At 52.5% G+C, this 22,436-nt stretch overlaps 10 protein-coding genes across 10 annotated transcripts; 2 read left to right on the top strand and 8 right to left on the bottom strand.

Moving 5' to 3' along the window:
- Positions 1-618: 618 nt before the first annotated feature.
- J4E85_010101 (uncharacterized protein) lies at positions 619-1,245 on the bottom strand (the record flags this gene model as incomplete). Its single annotated transcript, XM_051474315.1, has 1 exon — positions 619-1,245. One exon carries the CDS (start codon positions 1,243-1,245, stop codon positions 619-621), a length of 627 nt encoding a protein of 208 aa, XP_051321808.1.
- Positions 1,246-2,438: 1,193 nt separating this feature from the next.
- Positions 2,439-3,393, bottom strand: J4E85_010100 (uncharacterized protein; the record flags this gene model as incomplete). The annotated part of the gene is made up of 5 exons (XM_051474314.1): positions 2,439-2,496; positions 2,550-3,026; positions 3,109-3,135; positions 3,195-3,310; positions 3,370-3,393. 5 exons carry the CDS (start codon positions 3,391-3,393, stop codon positions 2,439-2,441), a joined length of 702 nt encoding a protein of 233 aa, XP_051321807.1.
- A 581-nt stretch (positions 3,394-3,974) lies between these two features.
- J4E85_010099 (uncharacterized protein) lies at positions 3,975-4,992 on the bottom strand (the record flags this gene model as incomplete). The annotated part of the gene is made up of 2 exons (XM_051474313.1): positions 3,975-4,649; positions 4,699-4,992. The coding sequence occupies 2 exons, from the start codon at positions 4,990-4,992 to the stop codon at positions 3,975-3,977; spliced, it is 969 nt and encodes a 322-aa protein (XP_051321806.1).
- A 715-nt stretch (positions 4,993-5,707) lies between these two features.
- J4E85_010098 (uncharacterized protein) lies at positions 5,708-6,173 on the top strand (the record flags this gene model as incomplete). The annotated part of the gene is made up of 3 exons (XM_051474312.1): positions 5,708-5,780; positions 5,834-5,979; positions 6,033-6,173. The coding sequence occupies 3 exons, from the start codon at positions 5,708-5,710 to the stop codon at positions 6,171-6,173; spliced, it is 360 nt and encodes a 119-aa protein (XP_051321805.1).
- Positions 6,174-6,677: 504 nt separating this feature from the next.
- On the top strand, positions 6,678-7,926 carry J4E85_010097 (uncharacterized protein; the record flags this gene model as incomplete). The annotated part of the gene is made up of 3 exons (XM_051474311.1): positions 6,678-7,132; positions 7,213-7,592; positions 7,646-7,926. 3 exons carry the CDS (start codon positions 6,678-6,680, stop codon positions 7,924-7,926), a joined length of 1,116 nt encoding a protein of 371 aa, XP_051321804.1.
- Positions 7,927-10,229: 2,303 nt separating this feature from the next.
- Positions 10,230-10,904, bottom strand: J4E85_010096 (uncharacterized protein; the record flags this gene model as incomplete). The annotated part of the gene is made up of 2 exons (XM_051474310.1): positions 10,230-10,598; positions 10,653-10,904. The coding sequence occupies 2 exons, from the start codon at positions 10,902-10,904 to the stop codon at positions 10,230-10,232; spliced, it is 621 nt and encodes a 206-aa protein (XP_051321803.1).
- Positions 10,905-13,985: 3,081 nt separating this feature from the next.
- On the bottom strand, positions 13,986-15,086 carry J4E85_010095 (uncharacterized protein; the record flags this gene model as incomplete). Its single annotated transcript, XM_051474309.1, has 1 exon — positions 13,986-15,086. The coding sequence occupies one exon, from the start codon at positions 15,084-15,086 to the stop codon at positions 13,986-13,988; it is 1,101 nt and encodes a 366-aa protein (XP_051321802.1).
- A 396-nt stretch (positions 15,087-15,482) lies between these two features.
- Positions 15,483-15,987, bottom strand: J4E85_010094 (uncharacterized protein; the record flags this gene model as incomplete). Its single annotated transcript, XM_051474308.1, has 2 exons — positions 15,483-15,665; positions 15,736-15,987. The coding sequence occupies 2 exons, from the start codon at positions 15,985-15,987 to the stop codon at positions 15,483-15,485; spliced, it is 435 nt and encodes a 144-aa protein (XP_051321801.1).
- A 267-nt stretch (positions 15,988-16,254) lies between these two features.
- Positions 16,255-17,172, bottom strand: J4E85_010093 (uncharacterized protein; the record flags this gene model as incomplete). Its single annotated transcript, XM_051474307.1, has 1 exon — positions 16,255-17,172. One exon carries the CDS (start codon positions 17,170-17,172, stop codon positions 16,255-16,257), a length of 918 nt encoding a protein of 305 aa, XP_051321800.1.
- A 1,372-nt stretch (positions 17,173-18,544) lies between these two features.
- PRP10 (U2 snRNP component prp10) lies at positions 18,545-22,141 on the bottom strand (the record flags this gene model as incomplete). The annotated part of the gene is made up of 1 exon (XM_051474306.1): positions 18,545-22,141. The coding sequence occupies one exon, from the start codon at positions 22,139-22,141 to the stop codon at positions 18,545-18,547; it is 3,597 nt and encodes a 1,198-aa protein (XP_051321799.1).
- Between the last annotated feature and the right edge of the window lie 295 nt (positions 22,142-22,436).

Raw genomic sequence — 22,436 nt, 5'->3', positions numbered from 1 at the left:
GCATCGTGTATTCCCGAATGCGGCCGCTGAGGCAGGAATCTTTCCATGTGTGCGTAGCCAGGATGGCATAATTCATCACAATTCCACGACACAATTGCAGCATGCACACGCGCTTTCCGTTTACTGGCGCCATGCTCAGGTAGCATACTTTGAGTCCAGTCTCGCGCTGACCATCCGACGTTGTGAGGAGTGATCGGGCAGGCGCGGGCGATTTCGGGTGGCTTGTGCAGTTGACACATGTAGCATGAACGACGGTTACCGTAACCAAATCTACCATAACTCCACTTCGTGAGAGTACTCCTATCTTATTTTTGCTTTGTTCGCCCCGCTACGCCTGTATCGCTTTCCACTTCACATTGGCCATGCATCTGGCTGGGACCTCACGACCGCTTCTCTTGAAACTGACACAATTTTTGGACACATCGACTAACACAGTTCCCTCAAACGCCAAAAGAAACACCTAGCTAATCAAGAGTTCGTTCGTTATACACAACATTGAAGGACGATCTGGATGTCCATTCCAAAAGAGAGCGCGCCTGGACTCCAACCACCGACCACCGACCACCGACCACCAACCAACAAGATCCTTCCAGTTGAATCAAATCCTACCGCCCCAAACTATGGCGGCGAGATATATCCATAAGCCGGCGCATACCCGTTCCACGACTGCTCCACCAGATACCAGAGGGGCGAGCGATCCGGCACAACAAGGTGACTCGCTGGGTCTCCGCGGCAATGCTCGTACTGGGGGCTGAGACGCAGCGGCGACTGCAGAAAAAAGTACTCAATAGGCAACGGCGTGGCAACCGGCATGCTGTGGGCAACCCAATAAAGAACACCCGGGTCGGGTGATCGGCTTCGAGCGCTGCCGCCGGCAGATGCTACTGGACTGTGGTCGATTGTGGCACAGGGTTCGACGACCATGCTGTCGGACATGGCGGCACAGTCTTGGACCGTATCTGTGGGGTCTAGGTCTGAAGAATGGGTCGTGGTGCCGTCTGCATCTTGGAACATTCTCATGTCTTCGTCTTGCGGCATGGGCGTCAAGTATCGCTCTTCGTCCGCGTCAACGGCTGTCTCGTCGTCGCTCACTCCGCCACCTCCTTCGTCGTCACTGGCCTTCTCGCACCCTTCACCACAGTCATAGCCACAATTCCTCCAGTTGAATTGGGGTGGTCTATCAGACGATGGGCTATCCAGAGCCGGCTGGTGGGAGGGGTTGTTCGGATCATCGTGGTCGTACATCGTGGCGATAGTAAGAAGATCGAGCAGTCTTTCCTGGAGGCATGTCAGTCCATCTTGTGTGGTATGGGCTCAAGCGCTCAGTACCATCGTTGTCAAAAGCGAGGACGTAGCCGAAGTCGAATCGTTGCATACACATAGAGAAGTAGTGCATCTTACCTCGACAGCTCTACGAGAAAGAACAAGGACAGCAAGCAATGGAAGACAATTCTGTTTGTAATAGGACAATAATCGTTTTGGCAAAGGTAATGGTATACACGCTAATAGTACAGATCAAGACACCTCCAAATCAATAAACTCTTAAGAAGGGACCGAAGAGAACGACTACCGCACATCCTCCAAAGTCTTTATACACAAAACGTACGAGCGATCATCGGCCAGCCAGAATATACGACAGAACGAAAGGGAGTCATAACCGCCTCCGCGACAGACACGTTGCCCGACCCCAAGCCTGAGTCGGTCACCTACCTGGCTCCAACAACCCATCACTGGACCTCCTTCCCCGCATTTATCGCAACCGAGACCACACCAGTACTCTGAAGGACCAATATCCTCCGCTCATCTATTACCGTATCCCGACACCGGCCAGCGTGCTCATAACCTGGGGTAGTCGACAGTACCCTCGAGTAACCACGCGACGGAAGGATAGCATAGGACACGTCCGAAACGAGCTGGTAAAAGCCCGAAGGTAGCCGGTATGTAGATTGTTCTGCCTGATGACGGCATGGGGACTTTGTTTTGGGGAGAACGCGTCGCGTGTGCGTGTCCGAGATGGGCTCACCGGAGGCCGCCTACATGGGCGTTGGAAGTGGGGTAAAAAGCCACCGGTCAACACCGAGAGCGATTGTAGTCCAAGGAGTTGGGTATGACTCTGGTGAGATTGGTCGCTTTGTTTTGGCATTGTGCGGACCTATGTCACTGTGTATGACGCATATTTGGGGTCGCGTGAAGTAGTGTTGCCGCTTTTAACCTCGTCGGTCGGGAGATTTCATTACTGGTGGATGGATTTAGAAAGGAGGTATTATTGTCTCATGACAGTTTGGATATTTCCTGATATTCTCTTTCTATCACGGTCATGGTGTAGCGCGCCAATGTATATGCTTCTAAATTGCCGTGCATTCGCCTCTGCATGCCAGGTCCTCGATCTAACCATGACGTCTTCTCCCGTCACTCGATGCCCTTCCTCTCCACCCTGCTCATTTGTTATGCCAAAGTAATGTCCGTAACGAGTTCCAATCGTCCGACTGAACATAACTGTCAACATGTTAGCATAATCCCATATTCTTTGAGCTTCAAGGGATACCCACATATAACTCATACTACTCCTCAAACTGCTCTGAACAGCCTCAGGATGCCACCTGAAAATATACATAACCATCGCCCAACTCAGACTGGCAAACACCGGCCATCCGTTCTTCGCCATCGTTCTCCTCATCTCGCCATTACCGAACAGCTCCCATCCACCACCACCTCCTTGAACTCCTTGTCCACTAGCTCCGCCTCCAACCTGTCGTGGTTGTACTGCCAGCTTTGCCAACGCTAACAATACGCGTGCAGCTACGTATATGACGATTTGCTGAGACACGGAATTGTGAATTGTGCGACCGAAGACGGTGTAGCCGCCTAGGAGGCCGGCGAGGAAGGAATCGTAGTGTCGCTCTTTGCCGGTCGGGGAGGCGTGTCGGAGGAAGATCATGCAGGATTTGTAGACGAGGGCGAAGAGGCCGAGGTTACGGGCGTGCTGGCGGGTCGCTTTGTAGACGAGCAAGGCTTTCGATCGGAAACTGTTTGGATCCTGTCAGCCCTGGTCTTTTCTACAATTCCGAAATAGACAAGAGGTTTGGTAGTAAGTGGAGTTCTACGTACCTTCCAGATCTGAAGAGGAAGATCATCCTGCAACCACGCGTCAGCAATCCATCCCTCCATAAACGCACAATCCTGCAAGAACCTACACAAGCGCATGTGGAAACCGCACCTTGCTTCCGTACACGATGCCGTTCCTCACACCTTTTACCAGTGTGAGGATATCGTGGTACTTTGGATCTAGCACAATCCTGTCGAGCGCAGCCTGTTCAAGCCATTAGCTCGCGCCTTGAAAGATACGGCATCCAAGTTTCTGCAACATACCTCGAGGGCGTGCAATCTATCCATGTTGTTTGTGTATGTGTGTTATGACCTGGGTGTTGTGTTCTGTCGTAGCTGGCTTGCGTCCGGCGAAGAAGAGCCTCGGTCCAGCGCGCGCGCGTTGCGATGACGTTTGCCGCTACCTTTTACGGTCGCGGGAACTCTGAAGGAGAAAATCGAAGGAGTGAAGAGAAGAATGGAGGTAAAGTGTACGTATCATGAGGCTGGCATGGGGACGAGAGCGAGGTTTGCGGTCGGGTATAGATAGCGCAGGGTCGCAGTCGCGGAATGGCTGCTGGCATCTGATCCTCGGCTCGCGTCACATTGCCGGTCGCTGCTTCCCCACATCCGTGGATTGGTGCAGTTTCGCGCTAAGAGAAAGAAGTGACAGGGGTGTTTGCGCTTTGACATGTGAAGATAGAATAATCTGGGAAAAGTTGCATGTGCATGCGTTCTATGATCTAAGACTGCTGCTTCTTTTCTATGCGCTCAATGTAACAATACATGGTATCTCGACGCTCCCGCCTGATGCTATACAAACGCCCCCAAACACCATGATATGCTGCTCGACAAATTCCGCGCATCCAGCGCGAAATCCTGCAACGGTCCTACTCTACCTGTCGAGTAGGCCATCGCTTCTTTAACTCTTCATATACCGTAAAGATGAACGCAGAACTGGGTATGGATCTCGCAACTGTGATACCACACCCACGGTACATGCCTTTGATACCGTGTTGCTTCCAAACCGCCTTTCCTACAGCGCTGAATGTTGACTTTCCACCAGTCAATTGCTTGACATCTTCCGTCTGCATCCTCGACTTGATCGTGTCCGCAGGGTAGAACATGAAGTTGTAGGCTCCACCTGCGACAGAACCAGAGGCCATGCGCTGCCAGACGGGAATATCTTCGTCCTTGGCTGAAGTGCTGGAGCCTTTGAACAGGATCTTCATGCCTTCATAGCCACCGAACCACGCCGCGCCGCCTCCCGTCTCGCGAATCAAGGTTCCAAACTGTCCGTGCCAGTAGCCCTTGAGGCCCTGGTGACGATAGATAGAAGCAATGACTCCTCTGATAGTTGGTGCGGCTACAACGCTGCCGCTTGTTTCTAGGGGAACTTGCATCTTGCATTTGACGAGTTCAATCGGTGTTAGGAAGAGTGAGGTGATGGCGCCCGCGATCATTCCGCAAAAGAGCATACCAGAATATGGCAAGTCACGCTCAGGGTGTCTCTTCAGTTCAGGATAGAATCCCGAGGACTTGAGTGCATCGCCAGCCAGACGATACTACAGACCACATCAGCTTGATCCACTTCTCCATTGGCACGTTACTCACACTAAAGAACAAGGTGCTTGTCTCTACAGCAGCTCCTACCAGAGGCGCACTGATCCCCCGGTATATTCCAAGGAAGCCATCTTGCTGTAGGGACTTCTTGAAGCAGTCCAGTGGCCCGGTGTAGCGGAGTGGCACCTGGTCGGGCTGTGACTGTAGCCGAACCTTGACCGTGTCGAAGGGGTACTCGATGTACTTTCCGACAATTCCAGCTGCGGATCCACAGAGAACATCCTTCAGGGCCTCTTCGCCCTTGCCTATGGTATGTGCTGCAGCAGGGCTCCGGACCTCTTCCATTATGACTGGGTTGGGCAGCCGGCCTCTTCCCCCCACCACCGACACCGAACTCTCTTGTGCTTCCATGAATGCGGAATGTATGTGGCTCGTCAACGGATATGTGTGATTGTATTGAATGTATGGTTATGAGGCCGAGCGCATGTTGCGTGCGAAGAGTCGTGGGCGGTGAGAGGGCGCGTGGCTACTGTTATGAATCGGAGCCCATGTCAATGATAGAGTACACCGGTAGCGTTTGCGTTATGGCGAGTGGAGGAAGGTTCGGAAGTGTGTAACACGACGAAGAGAGTTTGCTCGAGGGAGCATGTAGCGGGCCGTGTGTGCGACGGGGATGGAGAAGATGATAACGCCCAACGTTGTACCAAACAGGGTCGACCTTTCTTTAGCTAGCCTAGGAAAATTCTGCAGTATCGGAAGAAAGTATTACAGGAGTGGAAAGCGCACAGCGCTTGCTAAGCCAGACCATCTGCATGCGCGAATAAAGTATGGGCGCAACGAGCAGTTGGGGACGCGCTCCGGCCGCACTTCTGCTGATGCCGCTTATCAGATCAATTCAATCTGATAACATTTGAGTTGGGCGGGATTTGCGATCCCTGGCTGGCAGCCCGCGCCGGCAAAGTGCGCTAGTTATCGATAATCGGCATTAACTTTTCTCGCGCCGCCGTGTTCTGGGTTCGAGAACTTCTGCGAGATCCACTGGTCGCGCAACACCGCAACCATGTCTGAATCTGTGATAATCGAGGCACCTCCTGCGACGGAAACTGCCCCTGTCAAGGGCATGAAGAAGAACGGTATGCGACCGCTGTGCGTGGTAGTCGCGACATGGCGATCTAACTTTCCCCAGGCAAGCAATGGCACGACAACAAGGGCCCCTTCCGACCAAAGGCTGGCCAGACGTCATGGGAGAAGCGCAGTGAGGAGAGGAAAGCGCTCGCTGCTGTCAAGGCGAAGGAGAAGGAGCTGAAGGACGAGAAGGAGTCTGAGAGACAGGTAGGAAACCACGGCTTTTGGTTACAAATAGACAGGAGCTGACTGTGCAATAGCGACGAGTCGAAGCCATCAAGACCAAGCGCGCCGCCAAAGCAGAACGAGAGCGATTCGCCCAGATGGAGGAGAAGATGCACAAGAAGCGCGTCGAGCGCCTGAAGAGGAGGGAGAAGCGCAACAAGATGCTGAAGTCATGAGCTCGGGTCGGATAGACTAAAGCCGAAGCACAAAATGCGGTCAAGGAAATGCCGCTTCGGGAGGATGTAGAGAAGGTGCAGAGGCAGGCGCGACTGCACTGCCTAGAGACCACCGGGAAAGCAAGAGCGACCGGAACAAATCCAGAGAAGTCCAGTCTGTAGGGCGGGATGCAAGCAATGATACCCTATCGAGACTTCCACAGTGGAAGACGCAGCAAAAAGCAATCATTAGAATCCTGTACATGATCAAGGAATCTGAGATCACTACTGAAAGTACCATGCCCACAGACGTGGAATTGCGTGCACAAGCAATTCGAGTTCAATATCTGCAAAGCCACAATCATCATGACTGTCTAGGCTGTTTCATGACTCTCTTCACATGCGCTTCCCCAGCTGGCTAGCGGAAGGAGACCCCTGCAATGACACGCGAAACTCGGAAGTCGATCTTGGAACCCAGCAGCACCGACAACTGCCTCGTTGCGCCGACCCAACCACCACCATGACATGGACGGCCAGCTTCACCTCCATGCCGGCCTGGCCGACCCCAGATCTTTCCGTCCCAACCTCTACAGCTCCCGTTCGGCGACGCGTGTGACGACTGACCCCGAGAAGAAGTCGCATTCCCACCTGCACAAGCACAAGTCGTCGCGACACCACCACGACCGTCACGATGACCGGCACCGCCACAGCTCCAGCCGACGCCATGCTGCCAAAGAGGCGATGCAGTCAGCCATCCAAATACAGCCGCCCACTAGCTTCGGAGACCTGCTGAGGCAGGCGCGAGGGAGCAGAGACACGAGCCCCAGTCACAGTCGCAGGGAGAGCGTCGCCCCAGGCCAGGCGGATGGCAGCGTGCATGGGAAGGAGGAAATTACTCCAGGCATCACTATCCCGCCGCGGAGACCAATCCGGCAGGCGGATGTGGAGCTAGAGGCTAAGAGAGTTGAGGCTAGAGAACGGTGCGTCTGCGTCATTCACTATCAACCCCATGATGCTCTGTAGCGTTCCCCCAAGATGCCTTCTCTAACATGGCTCGCAGAGACCTTCGTGCGGTTCTGCAGACCCTTTCCGACCAGTCCCTCAAGACGTCGCGCCGTCTAGACGACACCTACTATTCCATCCTCGAGAAGGTCTCTGTACTGCGCCAGACCATCGGAACACTGCAAGAGCTCTCTGGCCTGACCAAGGAGCTCCACGAGAACTTCGAGTCGGACACCACAGAGTTGCTGGAGGATGTGACTGGCCAAGTGGAAGCCTTTGATGGCTTCAAGACACAACAGGAGCAAGTGAGCGGGTTGGAAGAGCGCATCAAGGCGGGCAAAGAAAAAGCCGATGCACTGACGGCGAGACTCGAACGAGCCAAAGAGCGTGTCGATGCGAGGGCCAAATCGGAAGCGCAGTGGCAGGCGAAGAACACCCGTATGGCTATCCTCATAACCTTCTTTGTTATCGTCCCAACTAACATCACACAGATCGCGTGCGCATATTCTGGGCTATAGTGGGTTTCGTAACTGCTCTTATACTAGCTCTCGTTTTCTTCCGCCCGTCGCAACCGATCGACAACCTACACGAACCGAAGAATACACTCGATCCTGCGACCAGAGAGGCAATCCTGAATGCCGACATTCCAGACATAGCAAAAGAGGCAATTATAGGGCCGTCATCTAGTACTGCAAGTCCAAAAATGGAGACCCCCGAAGCGCAGTCTGTACTAGATGACGATGAGCGACTGCGCGCATTCGATGAGTTGTAATACTTCGAGCTACTTTCCTGCCTCCTTTGCTTTCGAACACCAAGATACCCCTGCGATAGTTTTGCCACGTCCAATATCAATCTCGAAATGATCAAGTTCTTTTGGTGTTACCGTCCACATCATCCTAGCCGTCAGGAGACCTATCACTGTTGTATGACACAGGTATATCCGCGTGCGTTGCAGATCGTTGAACACAGCGTTAGGTGTTACTAGGCAGGACGCCTTGCCAAACCATAGCCAATGGTCAGAATTTGTACAACACCTCAGCCGCTTTTGGCCCACCTAGCCCAAGCCACCAAAGCCACTAGCCCAGCGGCCTCTCGTATGTAACAGTACTTAGTCCTGTCGACTCCTCGCAGATCTTAACACACGTAGCTATCGCTGCTCTACCGGATCCTGAGCATGGCTTCATCTCGCTCTGCCACTATGCGTTCGCTGGAGCTCAGCCAAGAGTACCTTCCGACGGCCACTGCTCCAGTCAGAGCAGACCCACTTGCAAGCAGCCTCAAGCAGGATCGTTTACATGGTATCCCGGATCACGGCCATTCCACTCATAGCGAAAGGCTACTCGGTAACAACCTAGCATGGAGTTCAGAAGGACCAGAATCCGTATCTTCGAAGGAACAGGCTATTGTCCGAACGCACTACGATCCACCGAAGCGTTCTGGAAGCTTTCACTGGGAAGATTGGCGGTGGGAGATCGCATCTGCACTTTTCAGTTTTCTATGCATTGTCGCCATAACAATCATATTGAAAGTCTACCAGGAGAGACCCTTGTCCAATTGGCATTTTGTTCATAACATTACGCTGAACACAGTTGTTGCACTTCTTTCGACCTTATCGCGGACAGCCCTGATAGTACCAGTTGCATCATGCTTGAGTCAACTCAAGTGGATTCATCTGGTTAGGTCACCACGCCCGCTGCGAGAGATGCAAATCTTCGACGACGCTAGTCGTGGACCTTGGGGGTCTCTGGAACTTGTTTGGAGATTGCATCTCAAAACCAAGTTGGCAACATGGGGTTCTCTCATCACGGTACTGTCCCTCGCCATGGGCCCCTTGTCACAGCAGTTGCTTTCGTATCCTTCAAGACTGCGTTTCGACACCTCTGGTGCGACTTTCTACAAAAACCAAATTTATGATTCCGGCGCCGCCAGGGGCGTCACCGGACGAGGTGTTATCAGTAAGTTATATGTGTAACTTCTTTAGAAGCCGTTCCAAGCTTACAACCCGAACAGGGCGGATGATGGATCCCAAAATACAAGGCGCTATCCTGAATGGGCTCTACAATCTCAGTGCACCAGTGCAAGTTGAATGCCAGACTGGAAATTGCCAATGGGATGATTTCACAACCCTGGCAGTGGCTAGCAACTGCACGAATGTCACATCCACCTCGGACACTGTCTGTGACAGTATACACGCAGGGAGAAGCTGCAATTATACAACACCCTCTGGTTTCTTCATTGAGTCGTCTTCCCATCAAAGCTCAGGCGGCGGAGGATCAACTCAATTCAACAGTACCGCTCATATACAGCGCGCATCTCAAATAGGCAGCGTACTTAACAGCACCATCGTCAGTTTCGCTACCGCCAACATGGTGTCGCCTTTTAGCATGGATAGTCCAGACCTCACTGAGTGTGACATGCGTTGGGTCGGTCGGCATGTCCGTAACATGACCGTCGTGAACGGTACCTTCAACCCTGGAATCATACAGGACTATGAACTTTACGGCATCGCCAATCCATTCAACCAGGACTATTGGGTCTCTTTCAACGTCTCGAACGAGACTACAACACTCCCTGGTAACACAACTTTCAGCGTTGGTCCAGTCGATAACGAGGGAATGATGACGTTTCTCTCCGGTATATTTTCCTCTACAATCAAGGACGCGTACGGTCTTGCCTTGCAAAACTCTACAAACTTAACACAGACTGTGCAAGCTATTAGCACTTCAATGATGTACGCCTTCGGCCAGGGGCCTAGCAGTATCAACCTCCCTGGTAGAACAATCACGACTGAACAATACATAAAAGTCCACTGGGCCTGGATAAGTGTACCAGTTGTTGAAGTCACCATGGGCATTGCGTTCTTCATAGCTACGCTCGTGCATACATGGAGGAGGGGAGTAGTGGCCTGGAAGAGCTCTGCCATCGTACCGTTATTCACGCACATTGAAGGATGGCATCCTGAAGAAAGTCGAATGGGCAGCGCAAGAGAGGTGGAGAAGAGGGCTAGGGAGATGAGAGGGCTGCTGGAGAAGGACGAAGACGGTGGTCAGAGATTCAGACGCATGGATGCATGAGCTATCCCAGGAGCCACAAGATGTACGACCATGACAATACGACACCGACGCCGATGAAACCCCCCAACTCCGCTCCGGACGATACACTGTGTGTTGCGACTCCTGCGATGACCGCTACGACTGTCGCAATAGCGAAGGATAGGGCTAGTGGCCACACCAGGTACCTCTTGTCGACGACATGGCCGATGCACAATACTTTCCGCGTCGGTGATGCCTCTGTGTTCTCCACGTCGAACGACCCCGTTTCGTGGAACATCCTCCCACTCTCACGTAGTAGCCCCGGTCGCAGCAAAGCAGCCGATAGCGCATGTGACGTCTCGATGTCTTCGAAGTGCACCTCCAAAGGGAAGATGCATCTTTGGGCGTTGGCCTAGATGGAATCAGCATACAGCAGTTTTCAACAAGTTTTATGGCATGGACCTACTGCTGTGATTTCGCACACTTGGATGACGGGTCTTTGGCACCACAGCCAGCGCAACATCGCGCGCTCCATCGTACTGAAGCGTAGCTTGTAGAACTCGATCAGATGAAATATCTGCTGTTCCGTGTTGGGCGCTTTGGTCTGCTTTTCGAGGTACTTGCGGCCTTGTTTAGTGTATCCGATCCAGATCTCGGGCTCGTGGTTGGGCACAGTCGTTGTCATGACTTGCTCGACTGGGTTGGTGATGGCAGACATTCTCATTGAGCTGAAGCAGTCTGAGGTGATGAGACTTCATTCTTATTATTCACACGCCCTACATCATATATGGTGGGCTATTGTACGCGGCGTATCACAGCAATGCTCTGCTGCGGCTCGGACAAAGTGTTTTGCAACCCTGATCATTTGCATCAAGATGCCTTTTGATGCCTACAATTCATCAGCTCTCTTACTCTTTGATACAATGATCGCAGAAGCAGTATTCCATGCTAAAAACAACGAAACAATCTGTTTGCATACAGATTGGTGACGGTGTTATGGAGATAGGGTAAGCCACTTCTTGGCTGCATGGGTGGCGCTCAAGTACTCGGGATTTGGGGGCCAAACAATTTGTTCGCGTTGCTGGCAATCCGTGACGACGCGTCCACACCCATCGACACGGTGGGTGCCATCTGCTGCCTACGTACCTGTCGCACTGCGCCCGCTCCTTGCATTATCATATCCCAACGTCCAAAATCCCGCATCTCACTCGTAATCCTCTTTCGACAGCTATGGCAGCTATGAGATCTTATCTAGAGTTGTCCGAAGTCAGCAGGCCACTTACACACCGCAACGACGTACAGGCACGATATGAATTCGAAATACCTGAACCGTCTCGGCAGTCGGATCAAATCGGCGGTTTTGAATCCACTGACAACGAACGTGTAGCTCAAGCCAATCTAGTACTTCAACAACAAGGGGAAGTGGCTACTCCGAGAAGACCCATTGAAGCTCGAGCGCGGAAGACAGGAAATGGACTCTTCCCACCGCTAAGCTTCCGGTGGGGAGATAGTGACAGCGGATACGGTGGGTCTCCCGAAATTTATGGGGAGGAAAGATTACAAAGCTTTGCGTCCTGGCTGTTTGGCTCTGTGGAGGGAACGAGCAGTGACCAACTACAAGTCATCAAACAAGAGACTTCAAACCACACAGATAGCATCACGCCATGCAACGAAACTTCTACTTCGCAACCTCACTCCCTTCCGCAGACCCCAAAATTCTCAAGACCATGGCCTGCTCTTTCTATGAGTGTCAATGCAATGCCCGCTGGGCACCCGCGGAAGGCCTGGCGCACAGCTTCCGCTAAGAGAAAGGGCTCTCAGGAGAATTCATATGTGAGAGCGCTAGGAAGGACTGCAGCAGTAAATGGAGAACAATCGGAAGCGTTTCTCGGCGAGGCTACCAAGGCAAAAGAAGAGTCGATCGAAAACTCCACCCCGAATGATACAATGAGAGAGCCAAGCACTTGTCTTCACAATCCATCCGACCAAGGCTCGGATGTTCAAGATACCGCAAAATTTGAAGTTCTTCGATGGGTTGACGCGACCAAAGATGCAAGCACGTACCCGCCAGTCACTCCCCCAGCGATTCCGAGTACAAGCACTAGCATTATGAGCTCCCCAGCTGCTCCAGTGCAATCTTTGATTGTAAGAGGAGGTTCAGTATCGTCTTCAAGGGCGCTGGTCCTCGAATTCTGGAGTATTCTGCAGGATAGGGACCAATACTACGACGCATACGAGTCATCGCACGCATATGAAAGCACAGAGTGGCTTACTGACGACACACACTCGTTGCAAACATCAACAAACGGCTCTGGCTCGAACGGGTCTCCAAATAGCTCTGCAACGTCGAATAGCACTCCAATCGGACCTGCAAGCAAGAATACACTATCGACCAACAAAAGAAGCCGAGAAGGAGAAGGCGACGAAGACGAGTGTCCTAATAGAAGACCCACCAGGGAACAAGGTGCTTTTGTTCAAGATGCACTTCAAGATTCCAATTATCCCGGTCAGATGTCCTGTCCAATGCACGAGTTACATGGCTGTCAAGGGACGAATACTACAATATCAGAGCTGATGCGAAGTCTCATGAATCGTCATCGCATAGTAATATGCAAGGAATGCTGCACGCGGTTACCCATACTAGACGAGGAGAAGAGGCCAGGGAATATACTGCAGAAACATACGTCGGATGGCTGCGAGCGATACTGCATCGGTACTTCTTGCGCCGATATTTTCGACAACTCTACGCATTTTCACCGCCGGACGGAGAGATGTCCCTCATGGGCGACGCTTGCCAAGGAAGTGAGGTGGACGTTTATATGGAAGCTGGTGAATCCCGAATCAAATCCGCCGGAACCAAACTTTCTTCCAGGGCCGGCTTTCGAGCACAGCCAGATACGGAGGCCCTGTAAACAACAAACTCGGGCTAGGGGCAATGAAATATGCGCACAGCTTATGCGAGACATCGAAGCTAAAGAAAGACTCATCAGTACACTAGAGAACAATTTGATGATAGCCAGGAATGAGAATATGCAGACACAGCAACGATGCAACGAGAAGACAGTCAATCTGGAAAACATTATCGAGAGTCTCTTAGAACGGCTATGTGAGAATGGAATCGGTTTACCAGGATCATTACGAAAGCGATTGCAGAACGAGTGCCCCGAGGCCATGGCTGCAATCTTCGTCAAAGAATCGCAGACTGCATCTACGCTACCAACATCAACTCTTACGCCAAATCATGCATACTACACCGGTTCAGGCGTGTCATCGACGTGGGGAAACATGACCTGTCCACCACCAACAATGCCCACGATGCCTGTAACCTGGGATGCGGTCCCTCAGCAAATGGTTGGGTCAAACCCAGGTTACTACTTCCCAGATTTCAACGACAAAGCTTCCACAACGAGCGCGATGTATCCAAGCAATGCCTATATTCCAGTTTCGAATTCCATAAATATGAGTCCTGGTACCATGCAGGCACAAATCGGAAGACAAAGCTCTTCCGAAACACCGGAGACCGTACACCCGTATGAGAGACTGGGATAAAAGTATCACGGCATACCTTCTCAGCGCATTTAAAGAGAAACTTTCCGTTTCGTTTTCCTTCGGATGTGTGTCATTGAGAGCCTTCTTCTAGGTATCATACGTCACGGTTTCATTCGTCGATTTGGTTCACTAGCGTTCTTACTGTGCAGCATTTGAGTATCTCTTACTCGACTACAGTTTCGAACTGTTTCTGCTACAGCTGCAAACTTATCTCATATATCTCTGTCAGGGTTCTTCTGCCAAAAACATTCTAAATGCCATGGGACTTAGCTAGCTCTTCTTCCACTACAAACAACATCTTCCCCTTGATCGCACTTCCATGGATAAGAAGCTCATGCGCTTCAACCGCATCGCTCAGTCTCATCAGCTTCGCGACAACCGGATCCAACTTCCCCTCTCTCACCTTCTCCACGAGCGCAAAGAATTCCACCACTTCCTTCTTCTTTGGGTACTCGATATCAAGCGCCCAGAAGCTTATTCGTGGTGGCTGGAGTATTGTTTCAAGGATCTCGTCGACCTTCGACAACATTTTACTCCCATCCGCAGCGATGGCCCCCATAACTCCGAAGACAACCACTTTGCCGATGTCCTGCTTAGTTGCTGCAAGGAAGTCTTGGACGCTCTTCTCACTGCCAACACCGTCGTATGCGACATCCACACCCTTTCCATTGGTCAGCGCATGAACCTGGTCCACAAGATCCGGGGCGTTTCGGTCAAGCGGTTCCACACCCAGTGAGCGCACGTAATCGAATTTGCTCGGCGAACATGTACCGAACATCTTGATGCCCATATCGAATGCCTTGACAAGCTGAGCCATAGCTGTTCCCAGTCCTCCACTCACACTCCCGATCAGGATGCTCGAGCCGGGTTGTAAATCGACACCACTATGCTTCAACAGACCCCATGACGTCATGTAGTTCAGCGGAAGTGCGCAAGTTTTCAGGAGGTCGTCTTCATGCTGCAGTTTCATGACTTCTTCGTGCGGCAGGACGATGTGTGTAGCATGTGCGCCAAAGATGCTCAACGCTGCCACTCTGTCTCCAATGTTCATTTCTCTTCCCTTTGGAACAGCATCGCCCAGCGCAACTATCTCGCCGACGAGGTCATAGCCAGGTGTGAAGCCCGGTTCCTTGGCCAGGGGATGAGGGTAACCGCCGACACGCTGAATGTTGTCGACTCCAGCAATACCAGCAATGAGGATGCGAATGAGCACTCCGCCAGCAGATAGCGCGGCCATGGGATCAAATGCCTCCCATCTTAGCACAGATGGTTTGCCGAATTCTGTTATAACCCAACGGCCTGGTGAGGTTGGTGTAAGTGACGTGTTGGGCGTGGAGAGTGATGGAGACATAGTTTGAATGAGTTAGGAAAGCGCTTGTTCAGTGTATGGAGGTATCTGAATTGGTCAATGCAGAGAACGGAGACCGTGTCAGCTATTTATCGATGTAAAGTATGTCTCGTACTACCGCCCGAACCTGTTATGTCCGATTCAAGTACTAGAGTCGAGCCTCTTGTGTCCGATTTTATAGTTTCACTAGCAATGGCTCGCCTGAAATCAGCACGAAGTTGCATTTATAATATTGCACGCCACACTTTTGTCAGCAAGTACGAACTGTACATGCAGAAGCACAACGAATGAACAGCGACCGGCCCCTCACACCATCAACTCCGGTCCTCGTTCGCCCTCTTCCCGACTAACACCATACACGCCTAACACCATCTGCGCCAAGAACCCCACTGCAAGCTCTCAGAAGCTCTTCCCGTCAACAGACTTGCGCTTCAGTTTTTCAAGCTCAACGCCCTGCAGCATGCGTGCATTAACGCACGTCATACCGGCAAAGAAATTGGGGTCCTTGGAGCGGATCATGCACGATGCACCGCAGGTACCGCAGAAGTAGTGGCCCATTCTCTTAGTTCCGAAAGAATAAGACTATTAACTAACATTAGCTGACCTAATCTTTTGCGGTGTTTACTACGTTGCTAGTGACATATTTGCCTACCTTGAGTTGCTCGATGCTACCGTTTGAGAAAACGATACGCTCGTTGGGCACATAGATAAGAAGATAACCGTTTGACACGCAAATACTGCAGTTACATTCCACTAGGACCGCGCTGGGGTCGTCAAGCGGAGGAGACGCAGTGACAGAGTACTTGAAAGCGCCGCAATGGCACGACGCATCGTAGGTTTTGGTTGGAGCGTCGGCTGGGGGCGCGCCAGGAGGACCAGAGTTGGACTTGCCAGTATCGGACATGATGTAGTAGTTGAGGAAGCTTTGCCTTCCGAATTCCGTATGAGATGGTTAAGAACAGTAGTCTGGTTATCGTGCAGCAGGTGAGGTTGTTGTTATAGAAGATGTTTATTAAGGTCTAGTGGCTGCTGCCTAAACTGTTGCATTGCATTTACGTCCAAGCTGGGAAACTCCACTTCGCGTACGAGTCGCGTTGTCATACGTAGGGCGCCCTGTTGCTAACGCGAAAAGGATGTCCCTAGGTGTTGGCACACACACACCGAACGGCCTCTAAGTACATAGCGCCTTCCCCATGAAATCAGCTAGCTTTGGAACACTCTCTTCAGTATCAGCATACAAATCGAGATGTCCTTTTCCTTCAATGACGAAAAGTTCCTTCGGCTCCTTGGCCTTCTTGATTGCGTCCTTGCTGTAGCAAGCGGTGTCGGCTGGGCCTCCGTTACCCGTGTCTGCCAAACTTCCCGTAATCATTAACAGCGGTCGCGGAGAGATCCAGTCGATGAAAGCAAAAGAATCGTATGTGCAAAGCTTTTCGAAGCTCCTCACAAGCTGCAGGTTGTTACATTTGGGATGGTACCCGCGGGGTGTCGAATAGTATGACTTTGCCTCTTCGAAAACGTCTAGCGTGCTGAATGAGGCAGGCTTTCCTCCCTTGGCTTCTGAGATGCGTTCTTGCGCTGCAAAACCCAGGCGCTGATGCAGTGTTTCTGGGTTGATGTTTCCAGAGTCGTCTCTCAAACTGTTGCGATGCATACCACCCAAGCAAACGCCGACTACGGTCGCCACGGCCTTCATGCGCACATCAGTCTGTGAAGCGAAGATTGCGTAGCCTCCAGAAGCACAGATTCCAACAACTCCGATCCTTTCGGGGTCAACGTCGCCGTCAAGGGTTGAAAGGAATGTTACGGCGCTCTTGAGGTCCTCGACTCGTTGGTACGGATCTTCTAGGTAACGTGGCTCGCCTCCACTCTCACCTTGGAAGGCTGCATCGTACGCGAGAGTGATGAAGCCATGTTCGGCTAGCTTTCTGGCATATAATCCAGACGCTTGTTCCTTGATAGCTGTACCGGGGTGGCCGACGATAAGGGCGGCATTTTTGCGATCTGGTGCGTTTGGGGAGGGTAGGTATAGATCGCCGATTACGTTGATGCCATGGCTGAGGAAGTTAACTTTGCGAACAGTGGCCATCGCAGTTGATGCGTAAGAAGAATCGGGTTGCTTGGTGGTTCGTGGAAGCAAGTTGATGAGGATACGTAAGAAACGATGATCTTATTCGACTGTACGAGCTGCTCAAGATTTCTGCTAAACGCTGACGTGAACAGCCAGGTGTTTATGTATTCTTGCGAAGAACATGAGTAGATTTGTAGGGACTACGATACCGCCGCGATACTCACCATGCTCGTGTCTGAGCCTGTACTTTCAGTTACCCCCCGGCTGAGGCTCCGTCAGCACTCATTCGTTCCCCGGACATTAATGTCGCATACCACGCTCAAACGTCTCTAGCATTAACGCATATTGCTAGGATGCCAGTACACGGATTTAGGTTTTAAGACTTCCTCGGCCAAGGTTTCGCGCGCATTCGGTCGTATACATTCGTCCGCGGTCCAATAGAAAGTAGGGAATTTTCCCCGACCTCAGCATCGCCCACTTCTTTTCTCGACCGTGAGGTGCGACATCAACTCGAAATGTTCTTAGCGCTGAATGACAACTTTTCACACAATGATATAAAGGACGCTTTACAGGATCTTGCGAACCGATGGGCTGTAATTGGGAAATGCTTGAGTTTGCGATGTTGAACTGCGCAGCTGATATTCTGGTATAAAAAGTCAATGGCACCGACCCATCATACTCACGCTGAACTGTGAACTGATGCTGGGTATGTAAGACAGTGAAGACCATCAATATGTCTAACCCGCTTGAAGGCCAGCGACTGTGGCAACAGATCAAAGCTTGGAGCCGGCAACATTCGAGCACAGTCCGACGAAGACCATCATCATAGTGCGGGGCTATCAAATGACAAGAGTGGAGTCCAACACGATATTCCATGGCCAAGAATGAAACGGCAAGAAGTGAAGAGCACATATACTTATCCCGGTGTAATGTGTGTGAGTGAATGACATAGACGTACTCCCCTCTGGTAGGGAGCGCGGGTTCTCTTCGATGGTTCAGCATACAGGACAGCGGCAAGCACCGACTTACCTTCTGACAACGATCAAGGGCTGGGATAGATGAGATGACTTCACAGAAACCTAAAGGTGATCAGCGTGTAAAGTGGTTGCAGATTATCTTTTTGTTACCATAAGAGGTCCTAAACTGAAGTGGCCTGGTAATGGCGACTCATGCTCTCTCTGATCTTAGCGTACTGTAACGCCGCATACTCCGATCCAACCCTACTGTGATGTACATGATAAGCTAGACAAGCCCAGACCCTGACAGGGTTGGCCTACCATTGTTCCAACTATAACCAATTCCCAGTTCGCTGAAAGCAAGAAAGTGCAACAAATCCCCGGGGTAGTGGCCCCAGGAAAGAAAGCAAAAGAAGGTACTGGGGATCTTACGTTTAGATGAAGATATCCAGCTCATGTCTCCTGACCTCGTCCTCCTCGAAAGTTGGGAAAGCTGGGACCATGGCGTCGGCGTTCTGAACGTAGGCATCGTTGTAGATGCGCCAGTAAGGGTTTCGCACCTTGCGTGCTGGATGGAAGAGACCAGCCCAGACGTAGTTCATGACAAGCGGGGTACCGATGGCATTGCGGACACCTTCGATAGCCTCGATGATGCGGTCGATGACGTGAGGACTGGTTTCGAACAAGTTTGGCCAAAGAAGGTTGAGCAAGTGAATCATCGCGTCTTCGCAGTCGAGACCGACACAGCCAAGAGCAACGTGCTTGACGACCGAAGCGGCAGTCTGGCGATGCACTTGATCTCGGTCGATGAGGGCATCCTCTAGAAGTGGTGTGATGGCATAGACATAGTCCTTTGCCATCTCGCCGATGTACTCGAACATGAAGGACAATGATTTGAGAACACCATTCTGTACGTTGAGCTCCGGTACGCGGTACTCGTTCATAAGAGCCGGTAGGACAGTGAAGGGCGCACAAGTTTCGGCGACGATACCAATGGCGACGGCAGTACAGACACGGGACTGACGCTCCTGAACTCGAAGGTTACCAAGCAAAGTGGCCAACACATCCTGGGGACCGATAGCTTTGGCAATGTAACCGAAGGTGTTGTTGGCAGCACGACGAATACCCTTCTTATGAGCCTTGAGCATGTCCAAGAGTTCGAAACAGATGCGCATCCACTCACGAGGGTTGACGTAGTTTGCACCTCGATCAGCAATACGTCCTACCAGATCGATGGTGTTCTCCTGTACCTTCTCATGTCGGTTACGAAGGATGGGTGTAAGGCGGGGCAACAGATCCTTGATAGGCGGTTGCATGGCGTGGAGACCGACGACTGTGACGATAGCACGAAGAGCACCGAGAATGGAACCAAGAACCTCAGGGTATTCCTCACCAAGGTATTCGTACAACGCCTGCGCAAGCTTGATGAGCTGCGGGTCCTCGTCGCACTTCTGCATCACGAAGGTGATTCGCGAGATGAGATCTGCTGCTTGCTGACGGACGGTTGCGGATTTGTTGTTGAGCCTAGCAAGAACTGTTGCGACGATCTGCGGGAGATAGGTCTTGGTACGCTCACCCAGTGCGTTGACGACCGTAGCAAAACCGTCGATGACAATGGGGTCCTCGATGGTCTGGTCCTGGAACGCAACAAGCACACCATCAATTAGCTGTTCTTCCAAACGCTGGTCGACGTCGTGCGCTCCTAGTGTGCTGATAACCTTGTCGACAGTCTCGACAGTCATCTTGCGGTATGCTTCGTTCTCGTCCTTCATGTTGTTAACAATCCTACCGACGATCTCAGCAACACCGGCTTTCTGCGCCAGGTCCACGGTCGTGTCCACCACTTGTCGGTAGTTGCGCTTGTCAAGAGCCATGCGGCGTACCCAGAAGTGCTTGAAGAATTCAGGGAGAACATTGTCCTTGAGGTAGACTGGAGTTACTCCTGCAGTGTTCGAGCACTGAGAAACGACCTTGAGCACGACCTTCTTCATCTCTTCATCGGGGGATTGGAATTCACGAATGACAATCTCCATGATCTGACTGGTATAGTAGTTGGAGTACTCCTCGTCCATGAGCGGGATGACATAACCGACCGCCTTCAGGAACGATGCAAGAGCCTTACCACGTTGGCGACGGGCTCCGGTCCAGAGAGGGTTCAGGATATCGTCGAATGACTCGATACCGTACGGGCTCGCGGCTTCAGCTAAAGCTGCAAGTGCAAGAGCTGTGACCATGCGGACCTTTGGCTGTTCGTCATTCAGGTTGTCGCCGATACACTCGACAAGTCCCTTGAGGTGAGGAAGAATAGCACAACCCATAAGGATAGGAATCTGCTGAACAATCTTCACACCAGTATGACGTGCGTGCCACGACTTCTTGGATCGACACACAGCGCGGAGGAAGGGAAGGAGGGCGGGGATACCGAGGGCGGATGCGACGACGGCGAAGGCTCGAGCGGTGGTGTTTCGGACGTATTCGTCTTGGTGGTCTAAATCGGGACGCATCGTACTGATCATGTGTGCGAGACCAGCGGCCTTTGCAAGGTTAGAGATAATCTCTCGACCTTCGACACGGGCGTAGTAGTCTTGGTCGATAAGGAGAGGCTCAATGACGACGAGGATCTTGTGGACGTAAGGCCGAACAAGGTCGTCGAGCTTGTAGAGGACACGGTCGATGACTTTGACGAGCAAATGTCGCTCCTGATCCTCCAAGGTGCGCTCCATGAGGAGAGGCAAGATCTGGTTGAAGAGGGCGCCAGCACCGAACTGCCGGGCGTTGTCGGTAAGTTGTCGAAGCGCGGTCTTTCGCATGGGTGGTGTTCCGTTCTTGACCTTGAGCAAGAGTCGCATGATCTTGCGCTCCTTGAGTTCCTCGACGGTCATATCGTTCTCGTCTGCACCGTCTGTGAGCTTTCCAAAGTATTTCATGTCCTCGTTCTTGAAGAACTGAAGATCACCGACACCTGGGATCTCTGTGGGCAGCTGCTTGCCCATGGCAGCCAAGCTGTTGTCTGCTTCCGGAAGCAAGAAACCTTGGTATCCCGTGGGAAGTGCTGGCATGCCCACTGGTCGCCGCACTGGCTCGTACCCAGGAGGAGCCTCGAGGACCTTGTAGCCTTCAGCCTCACCAGGCAGCATCATGTCGAGCTGCTCGTCGGATAAGGGAGCATTGCGGTTGGAGATATCGGTGCCGAATGCGAACGTCTGCGCGACTGGACGGGCGCCGTTGGTGGCGGGAGCAGGCGTTGCAGCACTGGCGGGGGCTACAGCTGTGGTATCCCAACGCGATCGAGCCGGTTGAGCAGCCTCAGCTGACTTGTCTTCTGCCTTTTCTTCCTCGGGTGCCGGTGACCATCGCGATCGCTTCTTGGGCTCGCCATCTGCCGTGGCCTCGTCGGCCTCTTCTTTGATCGCAGGTGTTTCGCCGTCGCCGCTCTCGTCCCAGCGTCTCCTCTTGCGAGTCTTCTTCATGGGTGGGGTCTTGTCGCCATCGACAGGGGCGGATCCGTCGTCCTGGAGCGTAGGCTTGTGGTCGAGGACTTCGTTGCCTCCGTCCCTCTCCCTCTCCTCGATGAGCCTCTTCACACGCGCCTCTTCGCGCTCAAACTCGCGCTGCTTCATCACGTCCTTGTACGACTGGCCGCCATCTTCGCCGTCCTTCGCGAATGGATCCGCTCGCGACGGAGAAAGGGCGCGGTCGAATCGTCGTCGTTGGTAGTCGGTTTCGCGTGATGCGATCTGAGCCTGCTTCTCGCGACTGTCGAGGATATCCGCCTCTCCGGCATCACCATGCGCAAACTCGTTCATCATCTCCTTGGATGCCGTGTATTGGCCCACAAGGCTCCGGCCGTTCAGCTGCACGTCGTCCATGTCGGCGTCGTCATCGGCAACGGCGATGGAACTGACGTAGTCGCCATTGTTTCCGCCGTAGAGCTCCTTGTCGAGGGGCTCGTTGAGCGATTGCTTGTTGTTGGACGTGTCCCCGTTGGCGGCGCCGTTGGCCCTCGAGTTTCCTGCGCGCGGTCCGGCCATGTTTGCAGCAGGTGGTGACGGGTAGATTGGGGTTGGGGTGATTGGGGCGACGACAGCCTGTGAGCTTCTCCAAAGTTTCGCGATCCAGGGCTTGGCAGAGCGGCCGCATTGGCACTAGCGCGAGCGGCTTAGTCACCCACCCCCTTCCTCTCGAAACCCATGGCTTGGAGTCTCAACACAGGCGTGCAAAAGGTCGCCAGGCTGCATCACGTCGCTGCAAGGCCCACAGACAATGACTTCATCGATACCCGCCACACCCAAGCCGAGCGGCGCAGCCTCTCTTCTCACTGTGCCC

The sequence above is a fragment of the Alternaria conjuncta genome, assembly GCF_024043145.1.
Source record: "Alternaria conjuncta strain BMP 0040 chromosome Unknown scaffold_21, whole genome shotgun sequence".
NCBI classification, from domain to species: domain Eukaryota; kingdom Fungi; phylum Ascomycota; class Dothideomycetes; order Pleosporales; family Pleosporaceae; genus Alternaria; species Alternaria conjuncta.
This window is presented reverse-complemented; position numbering and strand designations above follow the sequence as displayed.